The sequence below is a fragment of the Streptopelia decaocto genome, assembly GCF_964273445.1.
Source record: "Streptopelia decaocto genome assembly, chromosome: 18".
In the NCBI taxonomy this organism is placed as follows: domain Eukaryota; kingdom Metazoa; phylum Chordata; class Aves; order Columbiformes; family Columbidae; genus Streptopelia; species Streptopelia decaocto.
In genome coordinates this window covers 5,436,518-5,457,069 of record NC_138673.1, presented here as the reverse complement: position 1 = coordinate 5,457,069, position 20,552 = coordinate 5,436,518, and the positions used below count along the sequence as shown (strand labels likewise).

General features: G+C 45.6%; 3 protein-coding genes across 7 annotated transcripts in view; 1 reads left to right on the top strand and 2 right to left on the bottom strand.

The window, feature by feature from the left end:
- Positions 1–290: 290 nt before the first annotated feature.
- On the bottom strand, positions 291–8,812 carry SLFN13 (schlafen family member 13). Of its 3 annotated transcripts, none has more exons than XM_082068469.1 (5): positions 7,937–8,812; positions 4,992–6,091; positions 4,104–4,232; positions 2,609–3,335; positions 291–2,322 (listed from the first exon to the last, which is right to left on the bottom strand). In XM_082068469.1, exons 2-5 carry the CDS (start codon positions 6,082–6,084, stop codon positions 1,536–1,538), a joined length of 2,736 nt encoding a protein of 911 aa, XP_081924595.1. In that variant the 5' UTR covers positions 6,085–6,091; positions 7,937–8,812; the 3' UTR covers positions 291–1,535. The 3 variants fall into 3 exon arrangements, with proteins under 3 accessions (XP_081924595.1, XP_081924594.1, XP_081924593.1); XM_082068468.1 differs by lacking the exon at positions 7,937–8,812 and adding an exon at positions 7,123–7,301 and having other exon boundaries at positions 4,992–6,111; XM_082068467.1 differs by lacking the exon at positions 7,937–8,812 and adding an exon at positions 7,123–7,301.
- Positions 8,813–12,226: 3,414 nt separating this feature from the next.
- On the bottom strand, positions 12,227–15,633 carry PEX12 (peroxisomal biogenesis factor 12). The gene is made up of 3 exons (XM_082068470.1): positions 15,491–15,633; positions 14,658–15,202; positions 12,227–14,125 (listed from the first exon to the last, which is right to left on the bottom strand). The coding sequence occupies exons 1-3, from the start codon at positions 15,614–15,616 to the stop codon at positions 13,726–13,728; spliced, it is 1,071 nt and encodes a 356-aa protein (XP_081924596.1). The 5' UTR covers positions 15,617–15,633; the 3' UTR covers positions 12,227–13,725.
- Positions 15,634–15,752: 119 nt separating this feature from the next.
- Positions 15,753–20,552, top strand: part of AP2B1 (adaptor related protein complex 2 subunit beta 1) — a 74,446-nt gene continuing 69,646 nt past the window's right edge. For 2 of the 3 annotated variants that reach the window (XM_082068152.1, XM_082068150.1), the window contains exons 1-2: positions 15,753–15,835; positions 19,674–19,731. In XM_082068152.1, coding sequence (XP_081924278.1) covers positions 19,695–19,731 — 37 coding nt within the window. In that variant the 5' untranslated portion in view covers positions 15,753–15,835; positions 19,674–19,694. The remainder of the gene's footprint in view (positions 15,836–19,673; positions 19,732–20,552) is intronic. The other variant, XM_082068151.1, reaches the window with a different exon arrangement.

Sequence of the window (20,552 nt, the reverse complement as noted above, 5' to 3'; positions counted from 1 at the left end):
CCATGTGGAATTCCTGTTCTGCTTTTATTAGGCAAATGAAGGATCTAAGGCAGCTCCCACTTGCAGCCTTGCACATGCTCAGGAAGCTGCAGTGATCAGTAGCACAGGCTGAGTTTTTACAGCCTGCAAACTGTCCGGTGCTGCTGAAAGGAACATGCAAAGTCACCGTGAAAGGCTGTACGAGGAGGTGGCACTAATGGGTTATGCTGATGTTCACACCAGGATGGTCTTTGGCTCGATGGGGAATGTTGAAAATATGTATGGAAGAAGCAGATTGAGAAGCAAAATGCACTTTACACTTTATTATATAAATGTTTATATTGAAGCACAGATTCTTTATGTATGCTATGGAAAACAGAAAGAAGAAATCAGTCCTTTGCTTTAATCCCTGGGGGCAAGAAAATTAAGCAGATAGTAAAGATCTTACTCAGCAATGATTTAAATGTGGATTCAAGTGAATTAAAATAATTTTGATCTTAATAAATCCTAGGCATGGTATGATTAGGTGTTGAGGTTTGGGGGTTATGAAAGGAACCACAGGGATAGTCTTTCCTTGTATGTTGATTAAGAAAAAAAAATGGAAAAGTGCCTCTAGCTTCCTGAAGTTAGTAAAGCAAGAATTTTTAAGTTAAAAGGGAAATTTATTTGGATGGTGATTCTAGCTGCATGCAATGTCTTATTGTAAGCATATTTGGTTAAATCACTGGTGCTTTATAATCTCACTAGGAGGATATCAGACTGCTCTTCCAAACCAAATGAACCACAATATGATTTATTTTTAACCACTCTTCAATTTTGGATACCCAGTTTTAGGAATTTTGGATCTGTCTTTCAAAAGTACTTTGCATTTAACTCTACACAGAGAATTTTATCTAACTACCATGTCTGAAACCAAGACAAAAAATGCCATTAGTATCTAAGGGCGGTTATGCAAAGTTTTTCTTCTGCCACTAAAGCTCCTCTTTGGAGCAACTGGGCTCTTCCAACTCATAGTGACTGTTGCTGAAATTGAGTGGGGAAACTAGTTTCATAAAAGCCATTTGTCTTTTTCTTAGCTAAAAGATGGATAGAAGGCCCCATTATTATTTTCCTAGATACCTCAATAGAGGCTGTCTTAAAGGCTTTGAACACTGGATGCCTACGCTGTTTTGTAACTTCTGAGCAGTATGATGACTACAGGAGAGAGCTGGGGAAAGCCAGAAAGTCTTCCAGCCTTGGCATAGTGGCTTTCACTTGGCAACGCACCTGCACGTGGTCAAAGGCTGAGTGTCAGGTTGTGCAAGGCCTTGTAAGAAGCCTTAAGGGAACGATGGAATTCTACTGACATTCAAAGTATCTCTTTTAATCATTGCACCATTAAAACCATCTGATATAAAATGGACTGTAGAGGCTTCCCAAGAACATCTGGGCATTTAGAGAGGACCAGCCATTACAAAGGAAATCCTTTGACTTCAGATATAGAATAAAGTAATTTCAAAAATACATAACTGTTTACTTATCAGGATCATGTTGGGATGCAAGGTGGTTGCCTGTTCTCAATTACTAAATAGCAAGTGTAGATTTAAGTTAGCTCTGGATGCTACACAGACTAATATATTTTTAAAAATTTCTCTGCGAAATGGAAAGGATGGAGGAATAATACCAAATACAATGCTTCTTTCTAAGCCAGAGAAACGACGGACACTGTCAATAACAGCATGCTGTGCTACCCCTCCCTTCATTTGTCCTAAATATATATTTAACTTTCTCAATTCTGGTGCTAGTATTCCATTGTATCTGTTTACTGCTTCTTCGCTGTAGCACAGAATAGCAATATCGTTCTTGCTGTAACCCTTTTTAAGGTACATAGAACAATGTTTTGCCACATATTTTGCTATTTCTTTTTCGCTTAGTTTGCTTTCTATTTTAATACAGCCTTGCACAGCATGAGCACATGTGGCTCTGCATAACAAGTCTTTCAAACGTTGGCTGGGAATATCTAGGGTAGGGTCCTCTACAACCTTTTCCATCTGGTATTTTAGATAGCTATAGATACTGTTTGCATTACGAACCACTTTAGTCAGTGACTCAACAGGATCATGCCATTCTTCTCTTGGAAGACCAGTTTCGAAACAGTGACTTTTCTGTAAGTAGTCCAAGAAAATCCAGAAAAAGCCAGGCTCAGGGAGATCTCGGGATGAAGTTATAGCCCATGCTTTGCTATACCAATCACCTTCGTCAGCTCGGAAATTCTGCGCTTCATCCACTATTATGTGCTTCACTTCATCAAAGTTTGCATTCAAAAAGGTTACTCTTGTCACAGCTTGGCAACTGTTTTTCTGCCTACAGAAAAAAATGCAAGTAGATTAAAATTGATCTCTGCATTACCAGCTACTGGGTTTGCTTGATCAGAACGAAGTGAATGCCCATGATATTGAAGTCATTTCTATTAGTAGATGCCCAGGATGTCGAGAAAAGAATTTGAGCCTTACTAAAAGTACATCCCAACTTCAAACACTGCAACAGTGGTGGACCAAATAGCATACCAAATATACTGATCTGTACTCACCTACTTAAAAATGCTTGTGAAGTAACAGGGTCTTGAAATTAATAACTGGAGCACACTTACCGCACAAAATCTTTGAGAGGCTGGTTCTCACATACATAAAGAACTTCATTTTTTGTGCACTGCAGCATTGTTCTTATTTTGTCTATGATCTCCAGGGCCACTATAGTTTTTCCTGTTCCTGGTAGACCATAAACAAACAGCTTCTTGCTTTTGTGAAGATTTTCTGACAGCACCTGGTATTGTTGCATGGTCAAGAGGTTCAAAAACTCAGAACCAACACGGTCACTTAAAAAGGACTTGAAAGACAGCAGAGCTACCGTGAGAGCACGTAAGAGATCCTTCATATTGCCACTGGTGATTAGGCTGTAGTTTTGGGGATACATTTCTTCAATATTCAGATCCCATTCTTTTCCACCACTAATTGCAGAAGGCAAAGTCAGCAGTTTTGGTATTACACACAATTTGTGACTATAGCCCCCCGTGTTCACTAATTTCTCCTTCAGCTTCCAGGCTATGCGTCTTGAGTATTCAAAGAAGTCCTTTGAGATAGGATGCTCACAGATTGTATAGAGGATAGGTGGCCTGCCCTTGGCTATTAGAAGAACATCACAAATTATGTCTTTGTTTTCTGGCAAGCCAATGTCAACAGCCCAGCCTCTGGAAAATATCAGAACTCCCTCAGAAAGCTGCTTCAACTGATTTTTCATTAAAATATTCAGTCCTTGATGCTCTTGGAGGAGATCTTCAGTGAGTTTTTCTGGAGTACATATTATGCTCTGGGATTCCACTAACAAGGGAAAGCAGAAGAAATGGTTAGTGTTAGTATAAAACATGCAAATCCAGCCCTCTGAAATGATTCTGTGGAAATTAATATTGGTGAAAGGCTACAAATACAGACCACAGCTGCCTGAAATACCTTTTGTGCTTCTTCAAAATTTCCCTTAACCACGCCATGCATTTCCAGATTCTTTTGTAAAGACTATTTCCTCAGGGAGCTCAATCCTCATTTCCTAGCCATGCCTTAGTCCCTCTGCTAAAAACGCCAGCACATGACCAGCTGTTGCCAACTTTGTTTAGGAGACCTAGCGAGTAAACAAAGCAGCAATAAGGGCTCAATAAAAAGTCCCTCAGCACCTGGCTGATCTTGCAATGCCACAGAAATGTTGGATGTAACCAGTAGCAGACTCTCCACTCTGGTTCCAGCCCCAGGCTTTTAATGTATTTACATTGGGCTGATTCCCAGTGACCTTCTCCTCCTGTCCTTCCCATTTTTCACCGGATTGCAAAAAGATGTTGGCATGGCTGTGCTCGGTCCCCAGAGACATTCAGGTAGCTGAGCTCCCTCATGTACACATAGCGATAGCTGGCAGAAAATCAGTCCTTGGGGAAGGGGGTCATCGGGCATTTGAGTGCAATGCTGCTGTCAGATCTGCAAACTATTTCCATTTCCTTCCCCTGTTTAAAGAATGTCTTCAAAATTATCTTTGACCTTGACTATGCCCTTGAGATTCATGTTGTAAACCTACCAAAGAGTGAAAGCAATGTGTAAGCCTACCTGGAAACAGTTGCTTACAAAGATCATCAACACTCTCAAGGCCCTGGTGTGAATAAACTGGCTTGGCAAGAGGTGGCCCCTCTGTCAGACTGAGCTCCAGCCTAAAGGTCTCAGAAAATTTTGAAAGATCTGGAAAAAAAGAAACAAAGACACTTGATATATCATAAGTGTTTGCTGTCCCTTAGTGCAAGAGCCACAAGCTGTCCCCATGCTGGTTTTAGATCTTTTGCTCTTCTTTAAAACAAATGCAATGCATAGACAGAAACTTTGCAACTCCCATGGACAGCAGCTCATCAGCAACAGAACAGGCTCAGGTCAGGGACTGCGGAGCTGCTCTTGGTTTCCTTATCTCATTAGCTGCTGTTGTGAGCTCGCTCTCTGTTAGTGATACCACTTTCACTGCCCAAGAAGTGGCCAACGAACAGTTTATCCATCCACAGCTCTCAACTTACTAGACCAGCAGCAGCAGTGGAGAATGCCCCTAAAAAGCAGATGGAAAGCACAGATTAACCTTGAAGGCAAAGGGCAATTGGCATAGACTACGGCAACCATGTATAAAAACACATGCACGGGGGTTTAACCACAAAAGCGGTCAGTTGGAGGTATGGAGAGCTCCCACTGCAAAAGCAGGCACTAACATTGGCCTTAATGAGCTGCCAGTCACCAGAACCTGCTGCAGCCAGAAGCGAACAGTAAGGAACGTAAACAGCAGAAAGACAAGTATTTAGCAAGGACCTGAAGCAGTCAAATGGTTCAGTTTAGTCAGGCCCCCAAAGAACACTGAAAAGCAGGTAAAGACTGTCTAAGGCACACAACACTGCCTGGTGAGGAGCAAGAAAATAAAAGGAAATATAAAAAATGGAAAGGGATTGTCCTGCTCTGTTGGACCTGGATCAGCAGCGGTCATCCACTCAGCCCACTCGTTTGCTTTCAGTTTCCTGATGGTGTTGCCTTTCACCAGCCACGAGTCCGGGTCTTCGGCAAATGCGACGCAAGTAAATGGCTGAATCTTCACAGCACAGACATAGCCACAGTGATCTCCAGCCTCGCGGTACACTTTGAAGATTTTGTGTTCGCACCTTATGATGTGTGTATATTCTTCCCCACAGAAATGGAACAGGGTTAATTTCTTTTGAATGGAATTGATTAGGAGACTTAATTTTTCAAGGTCCTCATCATCACTGCTGAATCCCTGAACTTTGCCGTCGTCATCCACACCGATCCATAAATACCCGCCGGCTGCGTTTGCAAATCCAGCAATATACTGTGGCAATATCTCTTTGACACGAATCAAAAATTTGTCAGTTGAGTAGTGCTTGAATTCCACATGTCCTGACTCTGTGAAAGTCAATGTCTCTCCATGTCGTAGTTGGTCCCTATTAAACAAGTCGTCAACAGTGTTGTTTATAATATTCATGTCTCTTTCAACAGCCAGTATCTTCCTGATTTTAACAAGTGGTTCTGAGCTAATCTCTGTCCTGGCTTTACCTTGCTTGCTTTCAAGGAACGAAAATGCTTCTTTAGTGCTCACATGGTAGAGAGAAGAAATACCTTTTGTGTACAACCCAGTACTCAGGCTGCAGATACGTGGCTTTGTACTTGCAGAGGCTGTGTTTTTACTGCTCCAGGTTTTAACAAAAATCAGAAGGTAATTATCACGCTGTTCAAAGTCCAGGTATTCTCTCCAGTCCGGAAACAAAATGAGAGACCGAAAAGTCTCTTCTAAATCTAGTCCAATATTACCTCTTTCCAAGTTGTAAGTTTCATTTTCAATCTCTGCTTTTATGACACCTCCTCCAGAGTTCAGCAAAGCACACATTGCTCGGGCAAGGGTGTATTTTTGATCTTGTTTGGAATTTTTTGGCATATTTTTTCTTGCTTTTTCACCAAAACGTATTTTTCCAACACATAGAACTACTTCAGGATACTTTGTTTCTAAATCGACCCAGACTTTCTGCTGTTGATCACCCTCAGAAGCCATTCTGGGCCTGAAACAATTGTAAAAAATCTGCTTACTATTTATGCTGAAACATCAATCTTCCAAAGACTTAAAAAAACATTAGCTAAACAGTGCCCATCCTTTGAACAATAAATATACTGAGTTACAGAGATGAGAGCAACAGGGCTTTTCCTCCACTTCCACAAAAAGTGTGCTTGCTTAAAACCCAAATTTGTCCGCAGTGCCCAAGTGTTTATTTTTCTGTTTGAACACGAGGGCTGTAGGGACCTTGCTGTCACCTGTCCCTAACATAGCAGCAGCCTCAGTTTCTCTACAGCCAGCCTTGTTACTTCATTCAACACCATCCCCTCACATATTCCTGGACCGTGCAGCCCCTCCTCACTGCTATAGTGACTCAGAAAAGGCTTGTGCGAAGCCTCACCTTGATCTTAAGAATCCAGTAATCTTACTGATTAATAATCAATAAATAGTAACAACTGACCCTTCTACTTTCAGCTCTATTTGGCCACACTTGCTAGTAAGGCGGCTGAATCTTGGCTGATTGCCACTTGACACACAGACTGCAGGCAAACCCTTGGAAATGGCGGCAAACTGCGTCTGCGTCACATTTCAACCAGTTCCTTAGAATGAAATCTAGCCCCCATGCTACAGAACACAAATGTGGTACAAAAGAACCTGGAAAGAAATGAAAGTGTGCCTAGAAGAGATCTCGCCTGTGACAGGTTCCAGTAGCGCAGATTTGCCTTTCTTGTGGCCAAATATCAAGCCAGAGAGCTGTAGGGCACAAAAACCTCCAAGGAGCTTCTCCTTTGCATCTGAGACAGCTTCCCGCCTCTCCCCCGCATTAATTCTGCTGTGGAATGTCGCTCTGCTCCTCATAGCTTTGAGTTATGGTACAACTAAAGCAGCAAGGACATTAGCGTGGGCTAATTTTTGCTACTAACTAGAGCAACTTTCCCATCCAGTTCCATGAGCCCCCCTCTAGCTTGTTGCAACAGGACAGTCCAGCTGACTGCGGAGATCTCAGATTCCCCCCGTGTGACAGAGAAAAGTACTTACTTCAACTCTTCTTCCTAGCTCTGGGCTAAAATGTCAATATTTGAAATATGAAATCCTTAAATATTTAAGCCCCAGAATGATGCGCAGCAGAAATGGGGTACAAAGCATCCACAGAGTGTTACTTGTTCTCTCCTCTAAAATCAAAGAATCAAGAAATGAAACCTATTCTTCCTGGTTTCACTTCTTTTGTTGTCTTCTCTGTGACGAAGCACCTATGTCCACAGACTTCACTGAATCTTTATAGCTCTGTCTAAAGTTCAAAACTGGTTTTTGCTGGGATTCCTGCCAACCAGAGCTATTCCCTCCCCCTGGCACTTTTCCAGTGGCCAAAGCCTAGCAGAGGAAAGAGACAATTAAAAAAAGAAGAAAAATTTAAAGAAGAATTAAAAGAGAAGCCTCGTGTAGCGATGGCTGGTGTTTTTGCTGGGTATCTGCTCAACAAAGTTGTGTATTTTTTTGAAGGGAGAGGAAAGAAAATGAAATAGTGTTGAAAAACTGTAAGCTAGCACCAGACTGCAGAAACTTGCAGAACAGGAAGGAAATCTGTGGGTGGGATTATAGTTTCACGAACGAAGTAAAAATGCTTTTTAGCTTTTGATTCCATATTGTTTAAAAGACAATCCGCTGCTCACCCCCTTAGCAGGAGCTGATGTAATATCCTCCATTCCTTGCTTTATTTCCTGTTTTCTTTCCCTTCACCTCCCTGCAGGTTCCATGGTGGTAACCCAGGCTTCTCTTTATCCATGACAAAGCACAGTTTTTGCCAGTTGAATTTGCAATGGTGCCCGCCACCAGTTACTGAAGACTTCCCTACCTTCCCGGCGGGTTTCTCCTCTATGGGGCTGCACAGGGTCAGGATGAAATTCACAGGTGCATGGATGGGTTAAAAAGCTTATTTTTTTTCTGGAACTTGTGAGTCTTCCTACGTATTTAACATTATGGGGCTATCTTCGCCCCTCAGGTCAGATCCTCCTCTTGGTCACCCTCAGAAAGGCCCCGGCAGGGTCAGGAACCCCCTCCCCAGGAGAACCATGTGAAATTCATCTCCCGAACAGGCACGCGTGTCCCGCGGGAATTTCCTGCAAAGTGCTGCAAACCGAACTACTGCTTAAAAACAACAGGAGGAATCTACCCATCTGGCCTTAACCAAGCAAGCATTTCATTTTAATTTCTCTGTTAAATCAGATTGGATACAAGGATACATTTTTTTCACACAAAGGGCTGTCAGGCATTGGAACAGGCTGCCCAGGGCAGTGGTGGAGTCACCATCCCTGGAGGGGTTTGAAAGACATTTAGACAAAGTTCTTAGGGACACGGGTTAGTGCCAGATTTAGGTTATGGTTGGACTTGGTGATCTTAAGGGTCTCTTCCAACCAAAACGATTCTGTGATTCTACGATACTCTTCCTTTCAAAGCACCTTATCTTCAATTGTTACAATGTTTTTATTTCTCCCACTTTTTTTTTTTTTTTAATTTCCTTCTTTTTATTTTTTAGTTGTTTTTGGGGGGAAGCCGCACCCATCACACTGCCGCCTGTGTTGTGGAGCGGTTTCTACACAACACGCAGCCAGGAGAGCCGGGCCCTCAGGACTAATCACCGCTTTCTGCCTCGGCTCAGCACGCCGTGTCGCTGAAGGCGCAGAAGGGAGAACGCGAAACAGCCTCAGAAGCTGCGGCACAACAGGAACCTCCGGGTTAGCGGCGACCGGGCTGGGCCGGGCCCTCCCGCCCCCTCAGGTCTCCTCAGGGCGGGAAACGCGCGCGCCGCTAACGCGCCTTCCTATTGGCGCCCACCCGGCCTCTCCGGCAGTGCCGCGCGCTGCCATTGGCTGTTGGTGACCCGGGAGGGTGGGGCAAAAGCGGGTTGTTCCGCCTCAGCGCGGCTGGGCCTGCGTGAGCGCGCTGGGCTGGGGGCGCCCGGGGTAAGGGGGAGAAGGCCCGGGGAATGGAGGGGCTGCGGTGACCGAAGTAGGGCCGCTGGGGGGTCGGTGTTGGGGGGACGGACTCAGAGAGGCTGGGGAGGAGGTCTGACTGAGGGGGGTGAGCCGGCCTGGGATGAGCAGGACAAGGGGAGGATATCCAGGGGGATGCAGCGGGCTGGGGTAGGGGTGTGGTGGGGCATTGGGGGCTCAGGCAATGGAGTGAACAGGAGCGGGAGGATGTGAGCGGGATTGCAGGGGGAAGATGGGAAATGGGGTGCAAGTGGGTAGCATGAGGGAAGGGTTAGATCAAAACAGGCCTCTGGATGCTTGGAGAGCCACTGACTTCAGCAGCATTTATAGGTATGGCAGTTTCTTCCCTTCTTGTTTGTGGATGGGACTGGCTCTCCTTTACCTTCTTGAAATTGCAACTCGTGACCCATCTTCCCGAAATCCACCGTGGCTCTGTCAGACATATCACCCTCCTCCCTTCCCCTGCTCCCCTGCTAAATGTGCTTCAGCCCCTTGTTATCTGCAACAGTGGCAGGTAACAAGGAGAAAAGCCCCCAAAGACTTAATTCATGGATGAGCATAAAACTTAAACCAGCTCCTTTTATCTGTTGCGTGCTTGCAGATCAGCCAAAACTTTAACAGCTGTTTGGAGTCTCCTGCGTTGTGGGGTGGCAGCGTGTATAGGTGTGTCAGGAGGAAAAAGAGGTTTGCTGGCTTAGCTAATGGTGTTTGGGAAGGGGAAACAGAAAGCTTTTGCCTTTGTTACTCTACCAACTTGGCTTTGTCATGCACACAGCTGAACAGAGGTGGGGACAGGAAGGTAGAAACAGCAACTAGGGTCTCACTTTTTCAGGCTTATCACACCCACTTCTGTGACTTATCTTCCAAGGGTCAGTGTTAATTTACTGCTAACTGTGCTGTAGAAAGACAGAAAATTCAGAAATCCTGAAAAGAATGAACCCAGAACCCAAGTTAATCTATGTTTCCTGGAGATGAGGAGGTGTGTGTTTGTTTTTTTGCTTCCAAGAAAAAAAAAAGGCAACCCAAAACCTAGTTCTAGTTCCTGACTTGGGAGCAAGCTCTTTATTGAATGGAAATAGATTTGCCCGAAGCAATGATGAGCGAAGTATAGTCTGAACTGGTATTGCTGAGACTCTGTGTCTTTGCTCTGACCAGGGCATGATCACCTAATCTTCTCTCTGAGCTTATTTAGGCTAAGCTCATCTACAATAAAGGGCTTTGCTTTTTCTTGAAACTTTTTGATGCACCCAAAAATATATAGAAAAATATTAAGAATTTTACCAATTTCTTTTACCAAAACAGAAGCCTTGATTTGAAAATTGAGTAGTGCAAATGCTTGTTGGGAACTTGCTGAAATAGTGGGTTTAGTGCTGAGCTTGCAGTGAGAGGGGGTTTCTAGCTTGGTATTTTGTTTGTTTTCTCTTTGTCTGCGACATGGCTGATGAAACTCCAGATACTTGTGCTGCTGTGTGTTCTCTGTAAATGCAATGCAGACTCCATAAAGTAGACTCCTCATTAGCAGTTCGTTCAGCTGTATTCTCATCTAGTGCCTGCCAGCAGTGAGGCAGGAGTATTTTTGGAAGAGAGCTGCGAGGTCAGGCATGGCTCTGGATGAAGTGTGGCACTTTTGGGCGGTCCAGGGGGAAAAGCCCGGGCCTTTACAAGAAAGTACAGGGAAAAAAGCCATGCAGCTATTCTCTAATCTCACTTTTATTCTCTTCCAGGTCTTGGTGACAACTTTACATTTCTCTCTTCCTGTGGAGAAAGAAGCTTCCATGGGGAATGTGTACTTAGGGGTCCAATTATGGTGGTTTTCCCTTAACAGGAGAAGCCACGTTGTTTCAGTTAAGGAAGAAGGGAAAGCAACTCAGTTGCTAATCCACTAATATTTTTAGAGTGTCTAGATGAGCTGTGAATGTGGCTTAGGTTCACTAAACACTTTTTAAGCTACTGGCAAAGTCAGGTTCTGATGGTAAAGTATTGGGCAACTCCAGTGCTGCTGTAAATGTTGATGTAATTGTATTAAGCAACAGAATAAAGCATCCTGAATGCATATATATGACTGTAGAGAAATCACAAATTAGTGTGCAAGTCCAAATGGTGGTTTAATAAAGATGGTGTTCCTTGAAAAAAAACCCTTTTCTTGGCTATTTTTAGACCATTGTGGCTTTAAGAATACTATTATAGTCAAAAAGCAGATAAACAGGAATGTTTGTGTAACCCAAGTTGGTTTCATAGCTCTTGTTTTTAACAATAAACCAAATACAGGTATGTATTTGGCTACAAAGGACAGGAGGGTTAGAAGAAGCAGCAAATCCAAGTTGGTGTTCTGCAGCCATCTGCTGGAATAGTGATAAAACCTGGCAGGTAATGCTGAGCCTGTCACCATTGTGGGCTTAATGCCTGTTAGTCAGAAGCCATTACAGAGCAATTTAACATTTGGAAGAGTAATTACAGCTGTTCAGAACTGTGAGGCGTAGATGTGGGTGGTTCTGTGAAGGTCTCGGAGCTGCTGTGGAGTTGGCCCAGTCTAAGTTTGGTAGGGACGGTGGAATGGAAGGCAGCTGGAGAGAGAAGTTAACCCTGGGAGAAGGAGGTGGAGAGGCCTTGGAGCAATGTGTGTGCAGGAAACTTGGTTGTGCTACTCAGCAAATTCTTCTGGATTGGAGGGGAGGATGGTGCAGAATTTCCCCGAGAGCTCTGCGGTGTTGGCGGGTGAGTCAGCATCAGCCAGTCCGCTGTCCCAGCACTGCCCGGCTTCTCTCTGAGCGACAGACACGTAACTTGGGAAGTACGGGAGGGATTGAAGGAACAGAAACCTGTCCTGAAATAATTGTCAGTCAAACCCTCCAGTCCTTAGTCAAGGGGACAATCAGGCCCGTGTCCCTCTCTTTGGACAGGTTATTGTAAGACTGTGCAGCAGCAGAGCACCTTGGATGCTGGTTTGTCACAAAGGATAATGATGTCTGTCTATGAAGCAAAATGGATGTAGCAAGTGATGAGAATTAATATCCAGCCCAAAGCCAGCTTTGTTAAAAGTGATTTGAAATCTCAGATGCTCTCACACCTTGATATGATTTCTTTTTCCAGTTAAGATGTGTGTGCTCCTACTGGCTGTCTAAAGGAAGAGAGGTGTCTAGGGACCCCATAACTACTGGAGAAAGAAGAAATGAGATAGTTTTTATTATTATTTTATAGTGGCACAGGTAGAAAGGTCTGGAAGCTGTATAGAGATAATGACACAAGCACTGGGGACAAATCTCATTTGTTACAGTAGGTGTTTTCCAGAGCATCTTTGGAAGTATGCAAATTACTATATTTTTCTACTTTATTCAATAACCTTGCTATCTTGCTTACAGGTGAGGGAGGATATTAGAGATTTTTATCTTCTGAAGTGGGGGGGAAATGAGATGATTTGTTCAGTGAATTAAATGTTAGAACATATCACTTAATCTGGAAAGACTCTGTACTTTGTGCAGCAAACTTTGCTCTTCATGTTCTATAAGCAAAGTCACTATGATGTCTGGAGCAGCAAACTGCTGCTCCCTAGAGCCGAGTCGGGAAAAAACCTTCCATCGGGAAAACCCGGATGTCGAATAACCAGCCATAATATCACACACATTTTCTTTTCTCCTCTGTTCGATGAAAGGATGCTTTCTTAGGCTATGAATGTGTGACATGGTTTGGGACTGGAATAATTGCAATGTAATAGTTAAATATAGACACTAAAGATTCCCAGCCTACAAAATACTAATCATATATCCATTATCGTCATCTGCAAAGATGAAAGCAGCTCTAGTCTAGTTCATCTTATGTAAATACAGCCCCTAGAGGAGCAAGCTCTGTTTTTTCCAGTCCTCAGAAAAGTTAGGTTCTCAATCAAGAGAGAATTTTGCTTTATAAAAGCAGATAATAACAGACTTATCTTTTTCAAAAAAAACAATATATAAATCGGCACAGTTGTTGCTTTACTCTGGTTTCTCATTTTTCTCCTTTGTGCAGAAACTGTAATCTGCCTCTTGTATCCTTGTTTGTACACATCACCCCTTGTTCCTTAAAAGACTCAAAAGTTGGATGGGAATCAGAGGTGTGATGTTCTCAATTTAAATATGAGTAGCCTGAAAACAGGGAGATCGAAGAACAGCGTGATCAGAGCAGAGGTTTAAGCCTGTTTGTGCCCCTTGGCCAAGCACTGGTGCCAGAGCTTGCCCCAGAAGCTTGAGTGCCTGGGAAGCTGTTTTGGGGGGAGTAACTCGCCTGTAAAGTTTTCCTGGCCTCTTTAATTTGCTGGCTCATGCCCTCAAACGGGACTTTTCCTAGGGATACTCTTTGATCCTCACATCTGCATTCTTCTTATCCAAATCAATGTTTCTTCCCTTTTTGTTGTTTTTAAAGGCATTTTTATGACAGCTGATAGATAGTGGCTGTCCCATCCCTCTGAGACTGTCACAGGATGTTTGAGCAGCTAACAAACAGGAGAACCTTACCAGAATTCACAAAGGCAGCAAAGCTCTGATGCACCACCAAGTTCAAAGGAGCTTTAGAGCCCCCTGATGAGCTGTAGTGGTCAAAAGTCTTCTCTGGGATGTAAAAAGGGGTGAATTTAGGCTTGCTGCTACCCAGCCACTCGGGAGAGTGCCAGGCAGGCCTTTCAGCTCTCAGGAGAGTACAGTTTGACAAGGTGCTGCAGCTCTGTGGCATAGCCCGTGATGGGGCAGCGCTGGTGAGCCTTCACGTAATTGTATACGCAGCGGTAGCAAAACACAAAGCCAGAGGTGGACAGGGCTGTGGCGTTCACACGAATTTTGCGGCACAGAGGGCACACAGTCTTCAGTTTGGGTAAGAGAGCTGAGCTGGCCCCATCGTCAAGGTGCACGGGGGGTGGAGGAGTTGGGAGCGCTGTCAGAGATTTGATTGTCTCTTGGTTTTCGGAGGAGTACCACCAGTCCAGGAACTGGAGAAAGAACACGCTGACGGACAGCCCAGTGGACAAGGAGAAGGCAATTCCACCCAATGCTTTCTTCACTGCCAACCGCACTTGTGTTTTAATGCTGTAAAAGAGAGAAGATGCGGAGAAATTGCTACTACTGCACACTTGGCCATCTGCAAACCAAGGCAAAAAGGACTTGGGGAGTAAGTCACTGCTTTATACAGCTTCTTAATGCTAAGGAAGGTGGTCAGTGTGTCCCATGTTTGTAATGAGGCATCTGCTAGGATGTTTCAGATTCTTTGTATTTTAGGAAAGCTTCAAGTTTGCCAATATTGTTGCAGTCTTTGGTTAGAAAAGCACAGATGAAGACTGAACGGGATAAAGGCTGGAGTGCCAAAAAAGACCCCCAAACCTTGCAATCTGATTACCACAAAATCTTGCAAAGCTAATCCCTGCTACTTATTTTCTTGTTTACACTAATGATATACCCTTTTGAAACACATTTTGCCAGAGATAAACTTCATCTTGAAGAATTCGTGGAGAACAAGACAGTTTTACTTGCAGCATCACCTCCAAATTAACACACCCACGGAACCCTCTAGAAAGCAGCAGAACTCTCTAGAAAGCAGCAGCTAAGCCACGTTCTGACATACCTGTGTGCATGACTCGAGGTGGCTCCAGCCAGTTTCTCCTCCAGGGCCTGGATATCCTCTGCAGTCAGCCTGACCAGGCGAACGCCAGCCAGCCGCAGCATGGGCGAGTGATGCTGAGCTTTCCCAAGGATATAGCACAGTTGCTGGATAAGAAACCAGCCCTCCCAGGTCATGTTTACAAAGGGGTAGGCAGCTAGGAAGGCTCGGTAAAAGCGCTTCCAGGATGATGATGGAGGGTGGATGGAGTACTCATCCTCTTCCCTCAGGCTGGACACCATTTTCTCTAGTTTTCCTTTCAGGTAAGGAACAAGAACCAGCAAGAGGAGAGACTTCCAGTGCTGCCTCTTGGGCAGGCCAGCAGTGGCCAGAGGTTGCTGTTTGCAGTCTCCTATGGGGATCCTCTTCAAGCTATAGAAGTTTTCAGAAAAGGAGGCGCTGAACCGGGCCAGGTAGTGCTGCTGGAGCAGCAAGTCCAGAAAGACGTAGATCTCATCAAACCAGCGCCAGAGGAAGCCGTATCGGCCTGGGTTAGACTCAGCAAGCACCTATGGAAAGGGACACAGAGCAAACTGAAAGTGGAGTAATGTGCTAAATTACAGTAGCTATAAATTATGTCCCGGTTCATAACGTGAGCCAGGAGGGTCAAAACTGTTATGCTGGCTTGTGAGCGAGGCCAGAGGTAAACCCTGGTGATGAACCGGGCTGTGCAGCCTTCCCAAGGTCCCTCACAGAACATTCAACCCAAGCCCCAATCACCTCGGTGTCCTGCTGCCTCCGGGCCTGCGGGGAGGCGGCCGCCGCCAGCCCCTCCTCTCCTCCCCAAGGCCCTTTACCTTGACCAGGTGCTGCAGGGCGGGTTTCACGGCGGCCATCAGGCTGTCCTGGGCCACCGCCTCGAAGATGGAGGGTCGGTCGTCGCCGGCCGAGGCGGCCGTGAGGTGAGCGCCGAGCTCCGCCATGGCTCCGCCGCGCCCCGCCCGGCCGCCAGGGGGAGCCCCCGCCGCGCCCCGGAGAGCAGCCTGCCGCTCTGTCTCCTCCCCCGCGCCTCTCTATGGCGGCAGGGGCGCGGCCGCTCTAGGCGGGGGAGGGATCATTCTCGCGAGTCCTCCCGGTTCCTTCCGCTCCGCTTCCGGTTCCGCCGCCGCCCCCACAGCGGTGTGTCCATCCCGGCGCCGTGGGTAGGGCCAGGGGTGCACTGGTGGGGAACGGGGAGGGGGGACTGGGGCAGGGTGGGGCACTGGGAGGGGTGAGGGGCACCGGTGGGGAACTGGGAGGGGCTGGAGGCGCTGTCGGGGGAAACTGGGGGGAGGTGAGGGGCACTGGTGGAGGGACTGGGATGGGAGGGGGTGAGGATCACTGGAATAGGGTGGAGTGGGTCACTGGTGAGGTACTGGGAGGGGGTGCAAAGTCACTGGGAGGACAGGGGATGTGGGTGCGGAGGTACTGGGAGGGACACTAGAGAGGTGAGGGGGTGGGACTGGGGGTGCACAGGGCTGGGGTGGGAGGGCGGGTGCTGGGCTTGGGCTGGGCTGGCTCTTGGTGGGACTGGGGAAGGGAGGTGGGTGGGAATGCATGGAACGAGCTACTGGGATAACTGGTGGGACTGGGCAGGGGTGAGGGCTGGGGTGCTGGGAAGGGAGGAGCTGATAGGAACTCGGGGCATTTGAGAAAGGGGTGGGGAGCACCAATGGGGTGTTTGCCTCCCAAAATGGAAATGAATTACCTGCCCCTTGCAGGTACCATCAGGGCTGTGGGTTTCTAAGCTCAGGCGCTGCTTTCCCTTCACCACGTGTGTTCGGTCGCTCTGTTTAGTTTCATGATGCTCTGGTGGCCCTGAGTCACGCTTGGGCTATCGTGCAGCTACTCGAGAGGCTTTGCAGGTGGCACAGGTGCAAATAAGAGGTGGTGGCACCAGCTGGAGTGTAAGGCAGCTTAAACTGGGGATTGCCTTGGAGATTTGGGGGTTCAACACTGAATTGTTTCAATGCTTGGGAGCTTGGATCAATAGTGAGGCCTTTAGTCTGCCGCCTTCCTGTTGACACCTCTGAGATCGGTGGTGGGGAGCTGGTCAGGCAGTTGTTAGAGTCACATGTGGGGCAGAGCAGGTGTTGGTCAGGAGCAGGATACGGTTTTCTGTGTCGTTTTGGGCTGAGTAGGCTCATTTTTCTGGTTGTGAGGGTTCCTTAGTCTTTTAGTTTAATCATATTTTTGGTTCAGTCTACATTTAAATGTCAAGCCAATGCTTACAGCATTAAGCATTGCCAGAGCTTCCAGAGAAATTCCTCTCTTTCATCTCTTCTTTTTTGCTGGGCTTGGAACAGGAGCCTTTTGCCATCACCATGAACACCTCTTACCTGTTTCCACCTTAGCAGGTGCTTGACACAGAATGATAGTAAGGAGGGAGCAATCTGATGTAGATTTTCTCCTAAAAAATACCAGGATATTCATGATGTTGTCGTAATTTATCTTGGCTCTCTTCAGTTTAGATTTGTGCATGAGAAGCTGGCATTTTCGTGAGTTATTTAAAACGTTGCTATTTGTATGCCTGGGCTATTTTGTTTTTGGCCTTCATCTGAGACTTGCTGAGTTTGCTCAGGGGATGAGATAATACTCGGTGCTGCTGCAAGCTGTCCCTGAACAATGTGCAAAGCAAGCTCTGACAGACATGAGGCAAAAATCTCTGTGCTCATGAGAAAAAGAACTTTCTCCTGTGTTGTGTTTGGAATACAGTCGTTTGCTTTTTGGCCTAAGTCAGATCTTATTTATGTCTATCAAAACAGGTTGTAAATACATGTGCTGTGCTTAGCCTTATCTGAGTCTGAGCATTTCTAGGATTCATGTTTCCAAGTATGTGAGCTAAAGGTAGAAAAACAGCAGATTGTCCTGATTTTGAGGTTAAAGATCATCTCTGAAATTCAGCAAAGTTTCCTCCTCTGTTTAGCTTTATGCAGCTGAGATGTTGTGTATGGTGGGCTGTTTTTTCTTGTGGATTTTCTCTGTAATCTGCTGCTCTGGCCCCTGTTAAAACAATATCAGACTGGCTCAGCTGGGAGGTATGACCCAGCCTGACAAATCCACATATAGTGCAAACAAAGAACAGCGAGGCTGTGTTCAGTGCCTGTTGTGTGGCACCACGCCAGAAACTCTCGCAAAGGAAAACATTTAAGTCATCTTTTAAGCTGGGCTCAAATCCGAAGGAATGTGTCAGCAATAACATTGCAGCTGAACATGGGCTGTGTTTTTAATTATGGAAAAAGACCCACAACAGCTTCTTCTTTTGTGATGCTGTGATTTTTTTTCCTGGAAAGATTGCAGTGTTGTGGCTCGTGTGGCTTTCCCAACCCAGCCTCTGTTTTGGAAGGAGGGCAAACCTCTCCTGCAGGAGAAACGCGCTTCCAGAGCTGTCCCCAGGCATAGTTTGCTCTCCAGCTTGGCAGGAGCAGAAAGGGAGAGCAATCAAACCAAACCCAGTAATTCTGCCTAATTGGGATGAGGCAGCAACCACGCAGGCAGGAGCTCCGGGGAACTGGGCAAAGCAACAGGTTGTTTCTCATCTGCTTTGCTTGGCAGGTGGACAAGATTGCGATTACTCTGCTGTAGAGCACATTGAAGGGGGTAGAAATTGCTGGGAATTTAGCTGCTGAGGTATTAAACTGATCCAGGTGGGAAGGGAAAAATGAACAGTGGTGGTGTTGGGGTTGTTGAAGGGGTGAGGAAGGAAAGTGTTAAGAACCAACAAGCTGGTTGCGCTGCTGTTCAGAGTCTTGGAGTTCAAAGCTGAGCTTGTCCTTTTGTTGCTGAGCCAGCAAGACCTGCGAGGTTCAGAGGCAAGACAGGCGGCGTTTAGGGAAGAGATGGCTTGCTGCTTTGCTGATAGAATTTGAGGTCGTGGAAGGATGTACAAGAGAAGGGGAATTGGGCAAAAAAAATACAAAAAGGGGGAAAGAGGTAGGAAACCCCTTTTTTTTGGCATGGCTTTAGGGTCACAGGTTCTTAGCACCAGTGCAGACTTTCATCAAAACCAGTAAAACTGCCGCTTCTCTGCTTGTTGTTAAGCCAGTACTTGAAAATTGTTTGAGTCATGTGTGTTATGGAGCTGGCAATTGTAAGACTGAAATGTCAGATAGCCACATATGTTTGGGCAATCCCTGGATTCTAAGGTATTAATAATTTGGTTCTGTGGAGCAAGAAAAGTGCTGGTGAGACTGTTCTCGCAGCTCTGCTAAGCACTTGCTGGCCCAGCAGCGTTTTTCAGTCCAGTCCACAAAAATGCAGCTTAGCCCTGAAATGATAAGCTTGTGTTTGTGTCCGGGGCGAGATGTCAGATCTTGGCAGAGAAAGATTTCAATTTCAAGGTTGAGAGAACTGAAAAATAATGTTGTTTTTTTTTTTTTTTTTAAATGAAAAAGCTGCTTTGCATCTCCCAGGAACAAAAGAAGGGAAAGAAATGAAAGGGCCTCGGGGTGGGTATTGCAAGTAGGGTTAATTGTTCCTTCCATCAAGATGCAACACAGGAAAGTATCGTTAGGGGGAGATAGCAGTTTCCTTTGTCTGAAACATGGACTTCTTGCTTCCAGTCAAGATATTAAGTGTGCAATGCTTTTTTGGAAACGAAATTGTGTACCCAGGGGATAGACAGCTGCAGAACATTTCAAGATCTGCTGGTTATAAGGAGTTAAAACCCACCTTTTTCCCTTCTGAAATAGAGAGTTTAAAAAGCTGGGCTGAGCACCAGCAGCTTCCCCAGCCTGTCTGCCTCGGGCTGTTGTGTTTTCACTGACGTGGTTCATCTGCACCCTTTAAATCCCTGGGTTTGCCAAGTAACATCAGCAGCAGGTGCAGAACGGAGATGGTGAAACTCGTGCCTGTGGATGGGAAGCGTTTGCTGCTTCTCTTACATTACACACTCATCAACCGTCTTTCCGCTGAGTTCCTGCCTTGCAAACTGCCTGTTGTCAGCTCCAAATGCTGTTTGACTTGTTTGACTCCTTGTTCTTTTTTTATTATTGTTCTCAGGTGTTTTAAGGAGCTGGAACCATGACGGATTCCAAATACTTCACGACCAATAAAAAAGGTTAGTGTTAGGCTGGTGCAGTGGATTGGAGGTGGTGGGCGGCTATTTTTACACAGCTTTTTTAACTGCATGCAGATGAACTTGTGCTTTTCTGTGAGCTCTGTCCCTGTTTCTCGTCTTAATCATCCAGGGAGAAACTTTGAAAGTAGGTCACATGGTGACAAAAGACAAAACTGATGCATTAATCAGTTTTGTGATGCACAAAATGACCCAAATTGCTGCTTTTTTGAGGATCAGAGAACAAAATGTTGGGATTTCAGCTCAGATCTGGTCAAAGTTTTAGTTATGGGCTAACGAGTTCAAAACTACGGATGGTTGTTCTGTTGTGCATCACAGGATATAAGTTGATTGAGAGACATTTAATATTTAAGGTGTAGGTGTATATCCCTACATCACACTGTTGCAAAGATGATGGGATTTCTAATCACTGTTTCCTCCAAAGCTGCAGGGCTGTGTTTGATTTTCCTCTGGCTTCACTGGAGGTGTAGTGGGCACCTTGTCTCAGGACAAACTGCAGCAGTTAAAAATGGGACGATTGGGAAGGATCTTTGAGCAATTTTACCCATTCATCTGTTCCAGAGCAGGGCTTGTTCTGCTGAAAGTGTCACAGGCACATTTTGTTTCCTAAACTGTTCTTGAAGGAAACAGTGTTTATCCCAGCTTTTGCTGGCTGCAATTTAAGCCTGATGTTGCTCATCTTTCTCCAGTAGATGTGGAAAATGGTTCACATTAACCTCTCATTTTCAGAACGGCTGAATGTTTCTGGTGAATGCTCGCCAGTGAAAAAACTACAGCGTTGATCTATTTATGGTTTATTAAGG

Coding starts and splice junctions, on each gene's coding strand:
- SLFN13 (XM_082068469.1), bottom strand. CDS start 6,084: ATGGCTTCTGAGGGTGATCAACAGCAGAAAGTCTGGGTCGATTTAGAA. Junction 3,336..4,103: donor TTGTAAGCAACTGTTTCCAG/GTAGGCTTACAC, acceptor TTCCCTTGTTAG/TGGAATCCCAGAGCATAATA. Junction 2,323..2,608: donor CCTCTCAAAGATTTTGTGCG/GTAAGTGTGCTC, acceptor TTTTTTCTGTAG/GCAGAAAAACAGTTGCCAAG.
- PEX12 (XM_082068470.1), bottom strand. CDS start 15,616: ATGGCGGAGCTCGGCGCTCACCTCACGGCCGCCTCGGCCGGCGACGAC. Junction 15,203..15,490: donor CCCTGCAGCACCTGGTCAAG/GTAAAGGGCCTT, acceptor CCCTTTCCATAG/GTGCTTGCTGAGTCTAACCC. Junction 14,126..14,657: donor ACCTCGAGTCATGCACACAG/GTATGTCAGAAC, acceptor TCTCTTTTACAG/CATTAAAACACAAGTGCGGT.